Genomic DNA, 20,410 nt, shown 5'->3' on the forward strand with positions numbered 1-20,410 from the left:
AATTAATCACATAGGTGTACCAAATAAGGAGATGAGCCAAACATCTTAGATAGAAAGGATACAGGTGGCTCTCAGGAGCCAAATCCCCGTTGCAGTACTTGATCCGACTACGTTGACCCTCCGTCAACTTTCAAATAAGGAAACCAGTCTAGTAGAACACCACTTTAACGCCAAATCCCGTTCACCAATCATACCCCCTTACCGGGCCCGAACGCCAAACAAGAAATAGGAATGGTAATACTCGAGTATACCGGAATCAAGAGTCTCAATACTCAAAGATTCCATAAAAACAGGCACCCACGGATTGTCAATTTCCTCGACCAAGCCCTTGCATGGATCGATTTAATTAACTCCCCATGAGATTGAGCTCAGGTTTAACAAGGAGGTCGTTGGACACACTTCCAAACGACATTATAACAAGTGCAGGTAACAGGCTCAAGTTCATAACAAGTACAAGTAATAGATTTCAGCTTGTACAACACATGCAAGAGAACGAGTGTGATAAAGTACACTCTCGTCTCAATCAAACTAAACAGGATTCATAGTCATTCATGTCATAGATTTCAAGTACAGATAACTCAAATAGCGACCATGCAAGGGTGTGGTACACTCACCAGTTCAAATAAGGATAACTTCAAAAGTTTCATTCCCAAGTGTGGCTTTAATCGTCAGCACCTCCTAGAACAATCAAGGCAAACACTTAAGACTCGACTCCAAGACCTAGTATAGAATTTGCAAGTGAGACTCGGTTACGAGCCATATGCTTAGTCAAAAGAACCATTAATGCAAAGCGAAGAGGTGACCTCGGAGTGAAAAGGTAACAATTAGTCTTAAAAGCATGAACAACCTCAAAGCCCTACCTACAATTGTGACGCCCGAAAGAAAAGAAAAGGGAAAATTTCTTTCTTTATTTATTTATTTTTCCGCGTGCATTTTTCTTACTTTATTTTATTATCAAAATTTTCCAGAGAATTTTATAAATGAATATAGTTTTCCAATCATTTTTCTAGTAGAAATTAGTTCATGAGAAATAAAGAGTGTATATTGGACGTGGGACCCGCTAGTGGCGTTAAGTTCGATAAATTCGACCAATTAGGTTATGTTTTGTATACCGGGATTAATATACTAGGTGTTAAGAGATAATTAGAGGTTACCCATATGGATGGGTGTTGGAGAGACAAAAGGATAGCTATGCATTAAAGAGGTGACAAGTGTCACTTTGTGATTCAAGTTGGACTTTTGACCATCTTACCTCAACTTTACTAAAACCAAAATTTGACCAAAAATCAAGCCATTTTCTCCTTCTTGTGGCAGAAACTTTGAGAGCAAGAGAGAGAGAAAAATCTTCATCTTTCACTCCAATTTCTTACTCCAATTTTGAGTTATAACCGATAGAATTGCAAATTACTCCACAAAAGTTGTTTACTAAGGAGATTCCAAGGTGTTTGTGGAGCTAATTTGGGAAGAAGAACTCTAAGCCATCACCTTTCTTGAGATTTCAAGGTATCATGTCTAGCAATCCATTCTTTGTTCTTAACAATGGTTTATTAGTGACTGTGTTGGCTTAAGAGGTGATTTTATGGAAGATTTCTTGGATTAAAGTGAAGCTAGTTAAATTTCTATTTTTTTTGGGATTTTCTGTTTTCCTATGATGGATATGGTTAGCCTTGAATTGATGGTTCTAAATGGTGTTAAATAGCTCTCTTGTGCGTTAATTGCCGTTATTTGCGGAAAATTTCAGTTTTGTGCGGAAATTCCAGGTTTAGGGTTTACATTTGCCCTGTTCTGGCCGGATTTATTTGGGCATGCTAGAGACCGAATCAGGCTTAGGTTAAAACATTAAAGTTTTAGGAAATGGAGTTAACTATTTGCCTACGAAATTTCATCTCAATCCGAGAACTGTATCCTATGAAATGACCGAAATACCCTTGACTGTCCATGAACCCTGTTTCGCGCCCAGATTTCTGTTTTCGTGGAAACTTCTTTTTTTGACCCTGAAAATGCATGATTTGGCTTTGGAGGTCTTCATAAGAAATGTAGGGTTATGTCTTGGCTTCGAAACTCCATAAGATTCATTTCAATCCGATAAGTGTAGCTTCAGTTATGGATATTGTACCGAAAGGTGTATTTGATAGTCTATGATGTGTATGTGGTTGATTTGAGATGAAATGGTGTTGCTTGTAGGATGGAAAAGTAAGGAAATTAAGGGGATATGCTGTCTGATCTTTGAAAGCATTTGATTACTTTGAGTTTGAGTTGAAGGGCTTGGATTTGGCCAAGGCAATGATATATGATGGATGGTTCCTAAGCCGTGGAGGTGAGTGACCCCAAACTGTTTCCAAAGCTACTTATGAATTGTTTCTTGCATTATTTACTCGATTGCATATCATGTGTGCTTGCATGTGAGTTCATGACATGATTTGGCTTAAATGAGTTCTTGGGAAGTCTTGGGCTTAGAACCAACGTCTCCACCACGGTTTACTGTTTATCTAGAGCAAATGGCTCCCTATTCCTGTTTCACTGTTTATTGTTAACTGATCAACTTGAGCGTTGGCCGTCTAAGTACCATGATTTCACTGGCTCACGAGAGCAATAAACGTACATTTGATTACTGATTCATGACATCATTGAAATGAACTATTATGAAACTGATTTTGACTGGTTACTCGCTGAGCTTCTAGCTCACCCCAAAAATATTTTATTCCCCTCCATAGGGCACTACAAGAATTTTGGTCATCAGTGATAACTACTTTTCGTCACAAATAATCAAAAAGTCGTCACTGATGACCATTATTGACAACATTTCAGTTGTCGCAAGGCCGTCACTGAATCTCCGTCGGTAAAAGTATACAGTGACAACTTTAAAGTCGTCAGTAAATATAACCTTTTTTATGACAATCTATGTCGTCAGTAAAAGATGAAAGTATACAATGACGACCTTAGAGTCGTCAGTGAATGAAACTTTTTATGACAACATATGTCATCAGTAAAAGCTATAAATCTAGTGACAACACCTTCTCTTGTCAGTGATGCAAGTGATGCATGAAGGGACGATAGTGAGGGCATAGGGGAATTAGTGACAACTTTGTTGTCAATAAACCCCTGATCAACCGTGGCAACAATCCCTTATCAATAGACAGTTTTGATTAAGTGACAATAACAATTGTCAATAAAGACATCCTGCCTAGAAAAATACTACTCATTTACAACACCTTACACATGACTTTCCTACTACAATAATATCTAAAAAATGAAAATATCAGTAATGTTTAATAAATAACAAATGTAGGCACCCGTTACAATAGAATATGCCAAAATAATATATTAAATATTCAAATGTCATAAATAAGTGCAACATCATAGTACAAATAATTTCATAAGTTTGAGTAGAACAAATACTACTCATATAAGTCAAGGCTGCACTAAAAAACATATTCCAAGTCCCAAAACATTTCCTGCGCTTCTAAAACATTTTCTAAACTTAAGACAGCACTATAACCACAGTTTTTGAGTCGACATGTAAGCTGTACTGCTAATCTTCTTCGAAACCTCCAAAATGAGCAATATATCTGCAATAAAGTAGTAAAGTTATTAGTAAAGTTATCAGGTGACAAAAGCAAAACAGTCTCTAATTGCTAAATAAACAACAAAAGTAACAAGCATTCACTAATCTGATACCACCGTAATGAATGCAGCAATTGCAGTAGAAATAGAGTGATAAGGGGGAGAGAAACTAGACTTGAGGAAGAAGAAAGAGAGATATTATTCAAAATGATTTTTCCATGTTGCCCAATCCAGATTTCTGCATTCTTATACAACTCAAGAATAACAAAATAACTACTTGATTGTTGACTCAGCACAACAGTCTAACTAACAAGGAAGATTCCCTTTAACTACTTGAAGGAAATACATTTCGCATGTACTATATTGGTATTCTTCAAGTGAAATACTATACTAGAAATACATTAATTCTTCAAGTTGAAACTGACAATCCACTGCAGAGAGACCAAACAGTACTATACTGGTATTAAAGGCTAGACGGACACAAATTAATGGAAGGGGAGAAGATGGAGAAGGGGAGAGTATGTGTAACAGGTGGAACTGGACTTTTTGGCATTATGGTTGATCAAAAGGCTTCTTGAAGATGGTTATTCTGTCAACGCTACAATTAGGTCCTCTTCAGGTTCATGTTTGCTAATTTACTAGTAATTAGTTCTTTACTTGAATTACTTTACCATTTCCATCTGCAACTTTACATATCATCAGAACAACAGTTTTTGGCAACTAAGTAGGAGCTAATTTCAGAAACGAAGGGTCTGAGACAGAACAGCAAATTCTCTGCAGCATATTTCTAACAAGAAATCAGAAGCTTTGGTCAGCAGAGACAAAGGGAATGAAGAAGACAGTGCCATGATAAAATTCAACCAAGAAAGAAAGGATTTTCCAGAGTAAAGGCGGTAATTAGGAGCCATCAAATTTTCCGTCTGAGCTTTAAAGCCTAAATGTCATTGCAAAACAGAAAAACTAGAATCAGGACACCACATAGCAAATCATTAGGCTTAACTGGAAATTGCATGACATTAATGTTTAGCAAGTATTCAAAAAGCTAAATCAGTATTTTGTTTTTGCTGTTCATTCCTAACCTAAATTAGTAAGCAGATATCAAATCTTCCTACTCTCTCCACAACGACCAGTAGTGACATAGACACTACACTAGTTTGTGTTCAAAACACTGAGAATAATAAGTGGCACCCACAAGAATGAAAGGGAGAGACAGGTCCAGAATTGCCATGAACCTTTGAAACCTGCAAGATGCAAGCGTTTCTGTATCTTGACCATAAAACGTCTTAAACATGACAATATTTTAAGTTTTTAGCTAACTCATTGGCCAAATGACAATAATAATCTTTTCTATTCTTTAGCCCTTCTGTGCTCCTCAAATTAATATCATGAAACAGAAACACTATTGAAGCTTTTTTTTTGTGTAATGTTATTGTTTCATGATAACAAAGCTATGATAAAGCCACAAATGTACTCCCAGGATCAAAACACCATCTGATTAGAACCTTGTGTTGACAGAAGTAATTCTTAAATGTCCCTCCTCATTCTTGATATTACAAGTTAATATTGTCACCTACCAATAACTAATTTGCAATAACTTATGTTAACTTTAAACCATAGCAGCCATTATATCTATTTAGACAAGTATATATAGTTGAAAATTGCTTACCAATCAGTTCGTTCAGATGTGCCTTCATCGTCTTACTTGTTGGCTTGCAGTTGTGCTTTCAAAGATTTAAGGAGATCTTGCATTTCACTTTGTTGGTTCTGCATTTCACTTTGTTGGTTCTGCATTTCACTTTGCTGGTTCACAAGCTTCTCCATAAGTTGTTGTTGAGATTGGACTGTTATTTCCAACTCAGCTGAGCGCTTCTCCGCTTGTTCTGCTCTTTTCTTGAAATCATCTATCTCTGCAAGCTTTTGGGCAATTATTCCAGCTTTGGAGGGACCACGGCCATGTACGTATCCGGTTACACGTCCAGTTACTTCAATGGAAATGTCTTCTTCAGTCCTATTTGCACCACTAGATTCAGATTCCAACTTTTTCTCCTTCATCATGCTCTGTCACAAAGGTAAATTCTGAAGTTAGACTTTCATAAGAGTTGTACAACAATATTAGAGTACCAATTCCATTTTTCTTACTAAGTTCATAGCAGATGTTTCGTCAACCATTGCATTCTTCTTCTTGCTGTAATGGGTGATGTCATAAAGTTCTATTGGTCCAACTTCCCTCCCTTCTTGTGCTTCCTGTTACAATAAGAAGTTAAATAACCTGCCTAAACAATCCAAAAGACATGTCTTCAAGATAATCAAATACCCGGTCAGCTTTATGACGAAGAAAGGATTTTGTTCCAGCTGTATGAGCAGTTTTTTGCTTTGATCTATTGATCTTGTTCCTCTCACTTATCTTCTGCACTTATCAAGTTCAGCCATGATCAAAATTTAACACACAAAAAACATGAGAAAGAACAATAGTAAATGATCAAAAGTCGGCCTCTATACCATAAAATTTGGACTACAGAAATAGTCACAAAGGTAAATCCAATCAGATTCTTCAACATATTGTGGACGATTTGCAAGTGCTTCCTCTTTTGTACTAAATTTCTTGAAAATCTTGTGAAAATTGTATCGTCGACTTCTGTACTGTGTATTTAACTGCTTAAGAAGTGCTGGCTTAACATGTTCTCCTTCATCATAAGCAAAACTATTCTGAAATATGAGTAAAAAATTTATTGTAAATGTCAGAAAAAGTGCATAAATGACCTGTTGCAGAACTAGTTGTTACCAAGTCAAGAAGAAAAACAAGCCTTCAAAGCAATTTCACTTACATTAACAAGTTTTAGCATTCCTTCTCTATCAGATTCTTGGAGTTTGGACCATTTTTCTGCTTTCCATTTGTCATATTTACGAATGACACAACTTGCCTCTGAGATGTACTGTTGTGCCCCTTCTCCAATTACTCTTCCACTAACTTCAGAGACCTGGACTTTTACCTTTTTGCCGGCCTTCTTTTCCTTGGACAGTGCAATATTGCGAGTATATCCTCTTTTCCTAGTTACATTGATACCACCTACCCAAAACATAGTACACAGTTATGAATGTCAGTGGAAAAATCTGAAATGAAATTAGCTGTGTAATATAAATTACAAGTAAATCTCATATACCGGTATCATTCTGTTGAACATCATCGCTCTCATTATTCCGGTCACTTCCACAACCAATGGACTGGTTAGATCCGACTTGTACTGAAGTAGGAGTAGTATTTTGCTGCTCAATAGATGTAGGAGTTGTCAACTCATGTCTTGATGATCCTGTAGCAGTTTTGCGACCATTTGAGGTAGTAGGATCCTAAAATCCAGCCAACTACACATTAGAAATGTATTTTTCAAATATTGCCAACTACCAAAAGTAAGAACTAACCTCAGTCTCATCAAATAGGCGAATTTGAACTGACTTTCTAGATAGGCTAAATTCAGCACCATTATTGGCATTGCTAGCCAGACTACCTTTTGGGCCACCAACTTGCTATAGTGAAGTAAGAAAAACACAGCAGGGCAGATGCTTAATTGTTTAAAACCAATGGTATAAAGAAGTGAAGGTACAAGTACATAGCAAAGTCAATTTTCATCACCTGTTCACCTATTTTTTCTCTAGCTTCTGCTGCATTAGGTATTTCAGCACCTCGAGTTGGTCGCATAGGACATTTTCCTTTCTTCCCTGGCCCAGCCATGTAACTACATGATAAAAAGATATCAATCAGCCATGCATTTAGACTAAATATGTCTAAAAAGCCAGGACAAGGTACAATTACCAGCATGCTCACCCGAAGGAGGAACTTAATTAATATGCCTTGTATTTTACAATAGATATTGCAAATTAGAAGATAAGAGTGACTAAAAATAATTCAAGATAAGAAATACACTTGATTTGAACCAAAAGTTACATGGTAACTATAAATAGAAACTGAAAATGTTATTTACAACATCGTTTAGTCAGACTCATAGTCATCACTTTCTACAAATTTTTCACTTTCATCTTCACTCGAGCTCAATTGCTGAATCTCATCATCATCAACAAAAAAATCATCCATTTTCCTGGCATGTTTAGCTGAAGAATCAGAATTTAGGATGCCAGTTTCTACAGCTTCATCAGCTAGCATATCACCTCTTTTCAAGTTAGACAAATCGACATTCTCTTGAACCCCAATTAGGTCTTCAAGATAATCTTCTTGGTAAACCTCTTCTTCTTCACATGATTTATCCTCATCCTTTTCAAGAACAGCATATGATGAACGTGGACAGACTGACTCGACAACATGCCAATCACCTCCAAGCCTCATATCCTTTACGTAAAAGACCTGTTCGGCTTGGGAAGCGAATACAAATGGCTGGTCTATATACCATTTTTTTGACAAATTGACGCTGCTTAGATTACTGTGTTTGTCTATTTTAAGACATGAGCTATTTTTCAAGTCCCACCAATCACACTTGAACAGAACTACTCGGCTTTGACTGAAGGAGTATTCAACCTCTAAGATATCTGTAATAGCACCATAGAAGTTTATTTCTACATCAGCATGCTCACCCTTCACCATAATGCCACTATTCTGGGTTTTTCTGTCTACCTCACGTGTTTTGGTATGAAATCTAAACCCATTGACATTACAACCAGGATATTTGATCACTCTAAAATCCAGTCCTTTGGCCAAAGACAACAATTCATCACAGCATCTGCCTTGTGTATGCATGTAAGTGACCTATATAACCCAAATAAGAAATTAGAATGACTGAACAAATTAACAACTATATAAATACCACAAGTTTTCTAGTAGTTTGTTCCATACTTACACGATCTTCAAACCACTTTGGAAACTCTAAATCGTGCATCTGCTCTACATTCGACACATTTTGCTGCTGAAGCAATTCTTTGTGCATCCTATACAATAGTATTATTAGTTATCTATGTGCTACGGTTAGTGCTATAATTGACTAAACATATAACACTTCTCATATACATAAGGTAATAAATTTATTACCTTATGTAATCATCAATTTCTTCACAATTTTTCAAGATGAATAAATGTATTTTCATCAACTCTGATTCACTTAAGCAACAAAATGTTGCTGCCCCAAAAGGCCGAGCCATTCCAGAAAAAATAGACAACTTTCCAGCAGCCTCAAAGCGTTCGGTGTTTCTTTCTGGTTCATTAAATATTGTAGGAACATTGTGCAAGTACCTAGAAATGAATGTTAGACATTCATCATCCAAGTAACGCTCAACAATGCATCCTTCCGGTCGAGCTCTGTTGTGCACATAACCTTTGTATTGACCCATTTTTCTGTGTCACAAAAATGCAGCCATAAGATGTCACAGCAGTACGACCCTATGAAGCAAAAGAAGATTCAGTCTTAAAATAGCCTTTACACTACCTCTCAAATGGGAACATCCACCGGTATTGTGCTGGGCCAGCAAGTTTTGCTTCAGCAGGTAAATGGACCATTACATAGAAGAAATTTGGAGGGAAAATTTTTTCAAGTTTGCAGAGTATTACAACAATGTTTTTCTCCTGTGCATCTAACTCATCTACATAAAGAGTCCTGGAACAAATTTTCCTAAAAAAATTGCTTAGTTCTACCAAAGTTTGGGAAACATCCTTTGGCAGCATGCCTCTAATTGCTAATGGAAGTAGACGTTGCAAGAATACATGATAATCATGACTCTTCATCCCTGAAATTTGGCACTCTTTTGGCTTAACACAATGAGATATGTTTGAGGCAAATCCATCGGGGAACTTGAGTGAGCTCAAAAACTGGCATAGTTTTTGTTTTTCGCTGCGTGAAAGAGTGTAGCATGCAGCGGGCATCACCTTTGAATCCCCTTGAGTTTGAAGATGCAATTCTTCCCTCAATCTCATTTCCTTCAAATCCTCTCTAGCTTGCCAAGTGTCCCTATTTTTGTGTCCCGTACCCATCACTGTAGCCAACAAAATTTCACACACATTCTTCACGATATGCATAATGTCCAAGTTGTGTCTAATTTTGTTAGTACTCCAATATGGCAGCTCAAAAAAAATGCTTTTCTTCAACCAATTTGACTGATTTTGCATGCGTTTTCTTTTCTTCTCTTTAAGCAATTCAGGTGCCTTACCAAACACCATTTGATCAAACTCTTGAAGTTGTTCAAAGATTTCTTCACCGGATAAAGTTCTAACAGGCTGTCTAAGATCACTCTTGCCATCAAATGACTTTCTTTCTCTGCGCCATTTATGGTCCGCTGGCAAAAATCGCCGGTGCCCCATATAGCAACATTTTAATCCATTTCTCAGATATACACTGGTTGTATCATCTAAACAAATAGGACAGGCCTTATAACCTTTCGTACTCCACCCTGACAAATAGGCATATGCTGGAAAATCACTTATAGTCCACAATAGAGCAGCCCGTAACATAAATTTTTCTCCCACGGCTGCATCATAAGTCTCAAAGCCAGTGTCAAAAAACTCTTTCAACTCATCAATTAGAGGCCTAAAAAATATATCCATATAATTTCCTATGCACTTAGGACCTGGAATAATCATTGATAACAGGAAAAAAGGGTCCTTTAAGCATTTCCAAGGTGGTAGATTGTAAGGAACAAGGATTACAGGCCATATACTATATGCATTATTCATGTTTCCATAGGGATTGAAACCATCAGTTGAAAGCCCCAACCTAACATTACGAGGATCTTCGGCAAAAGATGGGTGACTGTTATCAAACTCCTTCCAAGCTATTGAGTCAGCAGGGTGTGTCATTGTGTTTTCCTTGGGAACGCGTCTCTCTTTATGCCACCTCATATCTTGAGCTATCTCCTTGTTTATGAATAGTCTTTGCAACCTTGATTTTAAGGGGAAATAGCGAAGCACTTTTCTAGGAATTTTAGAACCCGGGGATTTATAACGAGGTGCTTTACATTTTTCATTTGGGCAGTGATCGAGGCTTTCATTTTCTTTCCAATAAAGTGCACAATCATTTTCACATGCATGTATTTTTTCACACTTGAGTCCTAGCTCACGAATTAAATTTTTTGCATCATAGTATGAGCTAGGAATTGATGCCATGGGGAAGACTTGAATGAGGAATTTCAGCAGCATATCGATGGATTTGCAAGTCCACCGATTCATAGTTTTCAAATGAAGGATATGGACAACAAAGGAAAGTTTTGAGTACTTATCACAACCCGGGTAGAGACTTTTTTCAGCTTCAGATAATAATCTAAGAAACTTACTTGCTTCCCCCTCTTGCTTATTTGGTATATCCCTATTATGTTCCCCCGAATTTCTCCAATTCTCGCCAAAGTTTGCAGTACCAACGTCATTTAACATTTCTTGAATATCATCTGACTCACTGTTTTCTTCATCTAAAACTATGTTATCATTTTCATCCTCATCAGAATCTTCAAACCTTTCACCATGATATACCCACCTAGTATAGCTCTCAACAATTCCCCCACACAAATGACTTTTCATGACCTCCATAGTTTGATCCTCAAAGTTGTTGCACCCTTTACATGGACAAGGGAGCTTATATGTGGGATCCTTGCCTAAATAAGCAAATTCAACGAATTCTTTCACTCCTGCCAAATATCTAGGATGCAAGTAATCTTTAATTGTCATCCAACTCCTATCCATGTTTTTTCACAAGCACTGTTGATCCTAACACAAAAAAATACGCAACCATGATACTACAAAGACAACACATATAATAAATATAGGAAATTAAGCTCAATACAGGAAATTAATCTTCCCATACAACAATAATAAAAATTAAACAAAATACAACACAGCTATTAGTAAATTCAAACATGTCACAACTACACATTTGGTTCATAAATACAAAAAGGAAACTAACTGTCAAACATGTCACAAATACACCTGGACGTTCTTGTCAAAAAGGAAACAAACTTTTGGTTCATAAAGAAGACAACAAAATGAAAAGGACAGGGGAGAAATTTAATTATTAGATCTCAGTGGAGATTTCCTGGGATGGCACTGAGATCACAGTAACAAACAACCAGTTCAATCAATGGCTATCATTACCTGGAGCAGTATAAAAATTTTAAAAAGGGTATCCCTCTAAAGTTATTAGTTCTTAATTAAGTCTAGGTAGAATATTTTAAAAGGTGTTCTTATCTCATTAAACACTAGTTAAAATATTTTAATCACATGTTATTTATCATCTGAATATACATATTCACAATTATTATTTTCTTTTATATTTATGCATTTTTCTGTTTAACTTTAATTTTCTAAAATTTAACACTTGAATTATTTCTTAATGAGTATCTAATGAATAAATAACCCTTACTTTAATTAGGCAAGTTCAGCTCCTTGTGAGATCTCAGTTGAGGTTTTTGGGGACAGCACTAAGATCACATTAACAAACTAGCGCAATTAGTGGCCATTGTTATCTAAGGCCCTGGAAAGACCAATTAGGGAAAAGGCACCATTAAAGTTTTTACCCCAGTCAAAAGTTTGATAGTAGTTTGTCTAGTTCTTTTTTTCTTTTTCTTTTGTTCCCGCTTAATGTTTTCATGCTTATCTGTTCTTCTCTCGTGTTTGAGGTTGTCTACAATTTTACTTTTGGGTCCAAAATTTGCAGTCAGATGATTAGCAGTTTTGATTAATTTTCAGTGAGAGTTGTATTGTGCACCCTTTGAAATGTATGTAAGTACTAAATCTCGCCATACTAATGGTAAGATATCGAAAATTCATCTACTATCTTAACAGAATTTACATCTTACATAAGTAAACTTACCAGTTGTAACGTGGTAACTTGGTGCCTTCACGACACCACAACATTTAGCAGTTATAAATGTTAAGAATTTTCCATAAAGCCACTTTATAAAATCTTCAATGAAGGTTATCTAATTTTCAAATTTGTTAAGTATAATACTATAATGTGAGCACAACAATATGACCACTTTGCTTTATTCCAAAAAAAAAGTGATGATAATAAATGGATAGGAACAAAACCATCCGAAATGGGACTCAAATCAATATTCAACATTAATTGGTTCACATTTTCCACAAGTCAACATCCCATTTTTTTTAATCTGGATTTGCTTTGAAAGCAAATTGATACACAAATCCAAGATAAAAATAAGAAGAAAACGAGTGAAATATTTCCTCAATAAGGACAGTCTTCATCCAGCATTTGCTGTGATTGAGTTATTATGGGTCCTAGACATAAGACATTTTTTCTTTCTTTTTCCTTTTCTTGGTGCGAGTATCCATAAATTGTTATTTACCATCTGGACAAGAAGGAAAGTCCAAAATACATTCAAAGCATCTCTATCAATTTTCTTCAGGCCCCATGCCATGGACAGAGCATGATAGCTATATATCAAGAACTTTTATTGTTTCAATATACTCTTGCGAATAGGAATTAAAATGCAAAACACAGCCTCGTCTACAAGCTCAATTAGCATGATAGCTATATATCAATCTACTATGTGCAATGCAAAACACAAACTCGTCTACAATCTCAATTAGCCACAACCTATGTAGCCACAATTGTTGAGGAATTCAAGGGATCAGGAAAGGGCTAAATCTGTGTAGCCACAGCCTATATGTTAGGAGGCTGTTATGAACCCATACATACCCGAAATAAAATGTTGACAAAAAATTAACAAGGGTAAAACCCACAAGTAAGTAGAATCCAAAAGGAGGAGATGACTCCATCCATAAATCAAATGAAACCCAAAAAACTGGACTGAAATTTTTGGGAAAAAAAAATTAGGGCAAAACATTTTGGGGGAAAATTAGGGAGGAAAAAGAGAATCGGCATACCTTTTTTGGTAGAGAGTTGCTGCTAAATGTGGTCTTCTATTTGATCATTTCCGAGCCAACATCAATTAGGAGATGGCGAGGAGACGGGCGAGGAGATGTTTCGGCAAGGAGATGGCGAGGAGCAGTGTGCTACGGTTGGTTCTAAGTGTTAGCTGTTGGCTTTAGGATACTGATAGTGTGTGTTTTGTTCGGTGATACTGGTAGTGTTGGCTTTAGGATACTGGTAGTGTTGGCTATTTCGTTCTAAGTGTTCTAAGTGTTTCCGCGCCTCTCCTCAAAATATTGACTTTGAATGAAATTTCAATTCCTTAGATTTCCCCCTTGTTCAGTACCAAAATTTCAATCAACGTTTTTTAGTTTCCAACATTTTAGTTGAATTAATATTTTACTAATATAATATTACTTGCTACTTTTAAATATTTTTGTAAAAATATTCATAATGGATGAGAAAATTATATTGAAATATTACAAGCGGTAAATGCACCTTGGATCTGCTTCAAATAGTTAATTTTTTATGACATCAAACAGTTGATCCGATATTAATATTACAAGTGAATTTTTAGCTTCAAATTTTAATTAAATTTACTAATGTATTTCTAATCACTACTTCTTAACATATTTATCAAACAATTATAATGGATGAAAAATTTTTGCTAAATTCAAAGAACTAGTAAATATATTATTTCTCAAGTTGTAATAGTTTATATAGTTGTTCTAATTAGAAACTTTCATTAATTTTTTTCAGTTAAAAACCTATTGAGTAACTATGACTAGTTTAATAAATCATCAAATTTTTAAAAAATTAAATTAATATTTAAGTAACTATGACTAGTTTAATAAATCATCAAATTTTAAAAAAAATTAAATTAATATTGAGGCTCACAATTAAATAAAGTCATAGTTAATAAATCATCAAATTTTAAAAAAATTAAATTAATATTGAGGCTCACAATTAAATAAATGCATTAGAGATGTTCAAGTTAGTGATGATACTTATGTTGTCACTAACTACGCTATAGTTTTACTGACAAAAATTTGTCGTCAGTAAACATAAACAGTGACAACAATGAAAAGTTGTCAAAAAAAGCGGTAGAATTACAGACAACATTTATCAAGTCGTCACTATCGCAAATCTCGCGCCATCCAAGTCCTATGGCGCGAAATAGTTTTGTGACGATAATTAAAGGTTGTCACTGAAAACTCAGTTGCTTTGAGTCAATTGTGACAACCTTCAAAGTCGTGACTAAACAACCTCATTTTGTGACAACTTTTTGTCGTCACAAAGAAATGTTGTCACTAATGACCTTTTTTCTTGTAGTGGGGCTCGAGGCAAAGGAAGTGCTTGTAGTACTTATTCATGTGGCTGGATGGATTATCTCCTGTATAGTTTGATTTTTAGATTTTTCTTGTGTAATAGTTGGGTTTGTATGAATGTTTGGACTTGAATGGATGTACGTGTACATTCCACGCTTGGGAATTAGTTTCATCTGCGTTTGTGATATGTAATTCTTGGAGAATTTGATATAAATTTGAGATATATCTTGTAATTTAATTGAGGACTGTAGTGAACGACTGAGTCCCGGCGAGAGCTGGGCAGGCGGCCCGCCGAACCCTTTGGTTCACCTTAGGGTGAGGTGGGGCTGTCACAGGTGGTATCAGAGCTTAGGCTTCAGATCTCTGTAGTGTATCCTGGGCTTAAAGTTTAGGATGCCGGATTGTGGGTCTGGTTTGACATATCAGTGATTTCTTGTAGGAATGAAAATCTGACAAGTGGGATTAAAGTAACTCTTCGTGCTTGCTTGGAAATGCTAGTTTGACTTTTGAGGGATTTCTTGACTTGATTAGTATGAGTTGGAATATCGAGGACGACATACTTTTAAGGGAGGGGGGGAGTCTGTGACGCCCGAAAGAAAAGAAATGGGAAATTTTCTTTATTTATTTATTTATTTTTCCGCGTGCATTTTTCTTACTTTATTTTATTATCAAAATTTTCCAGAGACTTTTATAAATGAATATAGTTTTCCAATCATTTTTCTAGTATAAATTAGTTCATGAGAAATAAAGAGTGTATATTGGACGTGGGACCCGCTAGTGGCGTAAGCCATTTTCTCCTTCTTATGGCAGAAACTTTGAGAGCATGAGAGAGAGAAAAATCTTCATCTTTCACTCCAATTTCTTACTCCAATCTTGAGTTCTAACCGATAGAATTGCAAATTACTCCATAAAAGTTGTTTACTAAGGAGATTCCAAGGTGTTTGTGAAGCTAATTTGGGAAGAAGAACTCTAAGCCATCACCTTTCTTGAGATTTCAAGGTATCATGTCTAGCAATCCATTCTTTGTTCTTAACACTGGTTTATTATTGACTTGTGTTGGCTTAAGAGGTGATTTTATGGAAGATTTCTTGGATTAAAGTGAAGTTAGTTAAATTTCTATTTTTTTTGGGATTTCTCTATTTCCTATGATGGATATGGTTAGCCTTGAATTGATGGTTCTAAATGGTGTTAAATAGCTCTCTTGTGCGTTAATTGCGGTTATTTGCGGAAAATTTCAGTTTTGTGCGGAAATTCCAGGTTTAGGGTTTACATTTGCGCTGTTCTGGCCGGATTTATTTGGGCATGTTAGATACCGAATCAGGCTTAGGTTAAAACATGAAAGTTTTAGCAAATGGTGTTAACTAGTTGTGTACAAAATTTCAGCTCAATCCGAGCACTGTATCCTGTAAAATGAACGAAATAACCTTGACTGTCCATGAACCCTGTTTCGCGCCCAGATTTCTGTTTTCGTGGAAACTTCTTTTTTTGACCCTGAAAATGCATGATTTGGCTTTGGAGGTTTTCATAAGAAATGTAGGGTTATGTCTTGGCGTCGAAACACCATAAGATTCATTTCAATCCGATAAGTGTAGCTTCAGTTATGGATATTGTACCGAAAGGTGTATTTGATAGTCTATGATGTGTATGTGGTTGATTTGAGATGAAATGGTGTTGCTTGTAGGATGGAAAAGTAAGGAAATTAAGGGGATATGCTGTCTTATCTTTGAAAGCATTTGATTACTTTGAGTTTGAGTTGAAGGGCTTGGATTTGGCCAAGGCAATGATATATGATGGATGGTTCCTAAGCCGTGAAGGTGAGTGACCCCAAACTGTTTCCAAAGCTACTTATGAATTGTTTCTTGCATTATTTACTCGATTGCATATCATGTGTGCTTGCATGTGAGTTCATGACATGATTTGGCTTAAATGAGTTCTTGGGAAGTCTTGGGCTTAGAACCAACGTCTCCACCACGGTTTACTGTTTATCTGGAGCAAATGGATCCCTATTCCTGTTTCACTGTTTATTGTTAACTGATCAACTTGAGCGTTGGCCGTCTAAGTACTATTATTTCACTGGCTCACGAGAGCAATAAACGTACATTTGATTACTGATTCATGACATCATTGAAATGAACTATTATGAAACTGATTTTGACTGGTTACTCCCTGAGCTTCTAGCTCACCCCAAAAATGTTTATTCACCTCCATAGGGCTCGAGGCAAAGGAAGTGCTTGTAGTACTTATTCATGTGGCTGGATGGATTATCTCCTGTATAGTTTGAGTTTTAGATTTCTCTTGTGTAATAGTTGGGTTTGTATGAATGTTTGGACTTGAATGGATGTACGTGTACATTCCACGTTTGGGAATTAGTTTCAGCTGCGTTTGTGATATGTAATTCTTGGAGAATTTGATGTAAATTTGAGATATATCTTGTAATTTAATTGAGAACTTTAGTGAACGACTGAGTCCCGGCGAGAGCTGGGCAGGTGTAGACACCAAAATTTTAACTTTCTATCTTATTTTACTTTATTTTTATTTTTATTTATTTAGTTGATTTGGTTTTAATTTTGTTTTTTGCTCATTTTTATTTTTATTTCTATTAAGAAAATTGTTTTATTATTATTAATTAATTCAAAAAAAAAAGAAAATTTATCAATCAAACACAAAAGTTTTTTAACATTTTGTTTTTATTTTTTATTCTTGGTTTTGATCGTTGTATTTGATTGTTACTTAAAATGTTATTTTTGTTTATATTATTTTCATTAAATTATTATTATTAAAAAAAAAAAGGGAGAGCAAGCTCACGCCTGTGAGTTGCACTTAATCCAAGCCTTTGCCTTATATCGGAAGCAAAATCATGCACGGGAGTACAGAGGAAAGGCATCACAGCTCCATTTCTCTCTTCCACCACTGGATCTTTTAATCGATTCCACCTGGCTTCATCCGAAATAAAGAAGGTTTGAGAGGAAAGCCAATCGGATGGCTAGAGGGAGGAGGTGAGCTGAAGTTTTTTACCAACCCTTGATGTGAGGGTTTAAGGTTTTCATGGGGTATAAAAGAAAGAGCGGACAGAAGATTAGGGGGAGAAAAAGGGGTAGAAAGGATATGTGGGCGGCGGCTAAGGAAAGGAACTGAGGGAGAAAAAATCAGTGAGCAAGATTGGGGTGACGGCGGAGCATCTAGTGACGGTTGAAAATCTGAAAAATAGAAACAGAGGAAATCTGGTGACGGTTGAGGAGGGTTTTGAGAGGAGGAGCTAACGGCTGGAACAAGGAGGTTTTCTGGACAGAGGAAAAGGGAAAACCAAACGGGCAAGAAAAGGCTCGAAAGAAACGAGAGCTGAGGGTTCCATCTGAGAGTTTGGGAAAGCCAGAAAGGAAAGGGCGATGGGATGGCCGGAAAAGAGAGGAAGAAAGAGAGATAGGAGATTGAGAAAGGATCTGCGGGGAACAAGAAAGAAAGGAGAAAAGGGTTTCAGTCGCGGGGAGAAAAGAAAAAGAAAATCCGTGGGAGAGGGAGGAGCCAATAGATCCGAGAAAGAACGTGGGAAAGGCTGAAAACCCAGGAAGATTTCTTCATCAGAATCTGCAGTGATATCTTCATCGAACCCAGGTTGGAGTTTCGAGCCCAAAGGCGGTAAACAGGTAGTCTTCAACTCCTCCCATTCCGTATAACATCTATTCGGTGTAACCAGAAATTCTGGGTTCTTATTCATGCTTGGATGTTGAATTATTATGGGGTGTCTTGATTGCTAGAGTAAAGTTTGGTGTTTGTTTGAGTCTCTTTGACATGAAAACTATGAAACTCAGGACCAGCGAATGTGGTCAAAGGATGAGAGACAGTCTGATGTTTACCTGCGTTCACTTGCATTTCACAGACCAAAGTCTATTCTTTGTTCTTGTATTTCATTGACATACTGTGTGTGTGTTCACCGCAAGTCCCTTCCCTAGCGTCTTTACTGCATTTCATTTTAATATCCAGTCGAACTTGTGAATTACCAAATTCGTTGGAATTTTCTTGGGTTGCTTTGCATAGATATGTCTCGGCCAAGTGAAACAAAAAACGCAGCAGCTTGCTTGTGTTGTTGCAGAATCTCTTGCTGCATTTTCTTTTCTTTCTTTTGTTATCGGTCAAACCAGATTTTCCACCTTAATCTTGCAACAAAAAGTTCGTGTTTGATTGAGTCGATAATCCTGGTAGTTGGTGAGCTTGTTTGCTTGATGAAATGGAAAGGAAGTTACGGGTGAACGGTAGTCATGCCCAAATGTATACGGCAAAAGCTGCTGCATCCTTCTGTGCTATTTCCTTCTCCGTGGCTGCTCATTGAATTTTTGCACTTAAGTTGCATGCTTAATCTTGTGAAGAGAAAGTTGAATCGCTGGTGCTGAGTTTTACGTGTTTGGGGTCCAAAAAAACACTTGAGTCAGGATCGAATGCTTGCTGAAAACAAATTTCTGATTGCCTAAGAAAGTTGCAGCTGGAATGGTGTAGAAAAGAAAGATTCTTAAGAACTTGCATAATTTCCTTCTAAGCTTTGCTTGTTTGGATGTGAAAGATATGTGTCTTGTTGCTTAATTTAAGTTTTGAAGTTTAGATGAAAAGGTTTTAATCAAAGTTTGTCTGGAATCCACATTTGAACGAAGGTGCTGATAGTTTGTTGTTGCAGAAGCCTTCTCCGTAACATTTGCATGCTAACTGCATGAAAATCTTCCAGGAATTGCATTCTAGTCCCTTGGGTTTTTAGCTAATGCGATTTTGGCCCAATTAGTTGAATAATTTAATCGATTGTATCCCTCCAAACATGCCTTTTTTCTTTAACATGTCTTAACATGATTCTTGGATAGATTCTTTATGATTTTTAGGATGAAATAGTGAAAAGTTAATGATTTTGAAGAATTATAGTTTCGATTTCCATTTGCTTAAAACCTTAGCTAATTTTGTTGTTTAACCACAACAAATGAGTTTTTCATTAATCTTTTGTGAAGTTTTAGCATTGATAGGTCTCATCTTAAGCCATAAATTCTAGTATTTTATTTTAGGCCCTTTCAAACTTTTTGATTTTTTTAATTGGGTCCTTGTTGCTTTAATTTCTTGCATATGGATGTTTTGTTTTATGTAAATACTTTAATTGACTCAATTTAGTGATTAATTTTCATTTTTCATATTTAATGTTTATTTCATGTAATTGCTTGCTTAAAGTGATGCCTTGACCTTTTCTTTTATTTTGGAGGGTAAATAAGTAATTTCACTCCATTAGGGCTCCAACTCAAGCGAGGTACACTCTATCCCTTATTTTTGCTTTATTTGATCCTATGTGCGCACTTACGTGACTTTATGTGCTTGATTGCATGCCTTTTAAATGTTTTCATTTTATTTATTTATTTATTCGCTTTATTTGTTTTAATTTAGTATATTTATTTCATTTTAATTTTTGATTATTTGGAAGGGCATTTAAATGCCGAGTTGTAATAGTTAGGGGTTTATTCGCTTATTATTTTCTTTTTATTCATCCCCCATTAGATTGTAGTAGGGCGTCCCCCCAATGTAATAGATAGGTTTGGTTTGCTTTCTTTGCTTGATGTGTGTTTTGCATATCTATGTGCTATGTGTTATCGCTTTCTTAGGGTCTTCCATCTAGATATCATGCTTATGTGTTATGTGCTATATGTGATTTATGTGTTTACATGCTTTTATTAGGTCTTACAT

At 36.1% G+C, this 20,410-nt stretch overlaps 1 protein-coding gene and 1 long non-coding RNA gene across 2 annotated transcripts; both read right to left on the bottom strand.

Moving 5' to 3' along the window:
• Positions 1–6,150: 6,150 nt before the first annotated feature.
• LOC140005748 (uncharacterized) lies at positions 6,151–6,457 on the bottom strand. The gene is made up of 2 exons (XR_011813317.1): positions 6,390–6,457; positions 6,151–6,270 (listed from the first exon to the last, which is right to left on the bottom strand). It is a non-coding gene; the product is annotated as an uncharacterized lncRNA (long non-coding RNA).
• Positions 6,458–6,960: 503 nt separating this feature from the next.
• On the bottom strand, positions 6,961–11,230 carry LOC113740898 (uncharacterized). The gene is made up of 6 exons (XM_027268412.2): positions 8,991–11,230; positions 8,597–8,899; positions 8,409–8,496; positions 7,560–8,317; positions 7,193–7,295; positions 6,961–7,086 (listed from the first exon to the last, which is right to left on the bottom strand). The coding sequence occupies exons 1-6, from the start codon at positions 11,228–11,230 to the stop codon at positions 6,961–6,963; spliced, it is 3,618 nt and encodes a 1,205-aa protein (XP_027124213.2).
• Positions 11,231–20,410: the final 9,180 nt, after the last annotated feature.

Source organism: Coffea arabica, chromosome 4e, assembly GCF_036785885.1.
Source record: "Coffea arabica cultivar ET-39 chromosome 4e, Coffea Arabica ET-39 HiFi, whole genome shotgun sequence".
In the NCBI taxonomy this organism is placed as follows: domain Eukaryota; kingdom Viridiplantae; phylum Streptophyta; class Magnoliopsida; order Gentianales; family Rubiaceae; genus Coffea; species Coffea arabica.

Coding starts and splice junctions, on each gene's coding strand:
- LOC113740898 (XM_027268412.2), bottom strand. CDS start 11,230: ATGGATAGGAGTTGGATGACAATTAAAGATTACTTGCATCCTAGATAT. Junction 8,900..8,990: donor TGGATGTTCCCATTTGAGAG/GTAGTGTAAAGG, acceptor TTTGTGACACAG/AAAAATGGGTCAATACAAAG. Junction 7,296..7,559: donor GTAGAAAGTGATGACTATGA/GTCTGACTAAAC, acceptor TTTATCATGTAG/TTACATGGCTGGGCCAGGGA.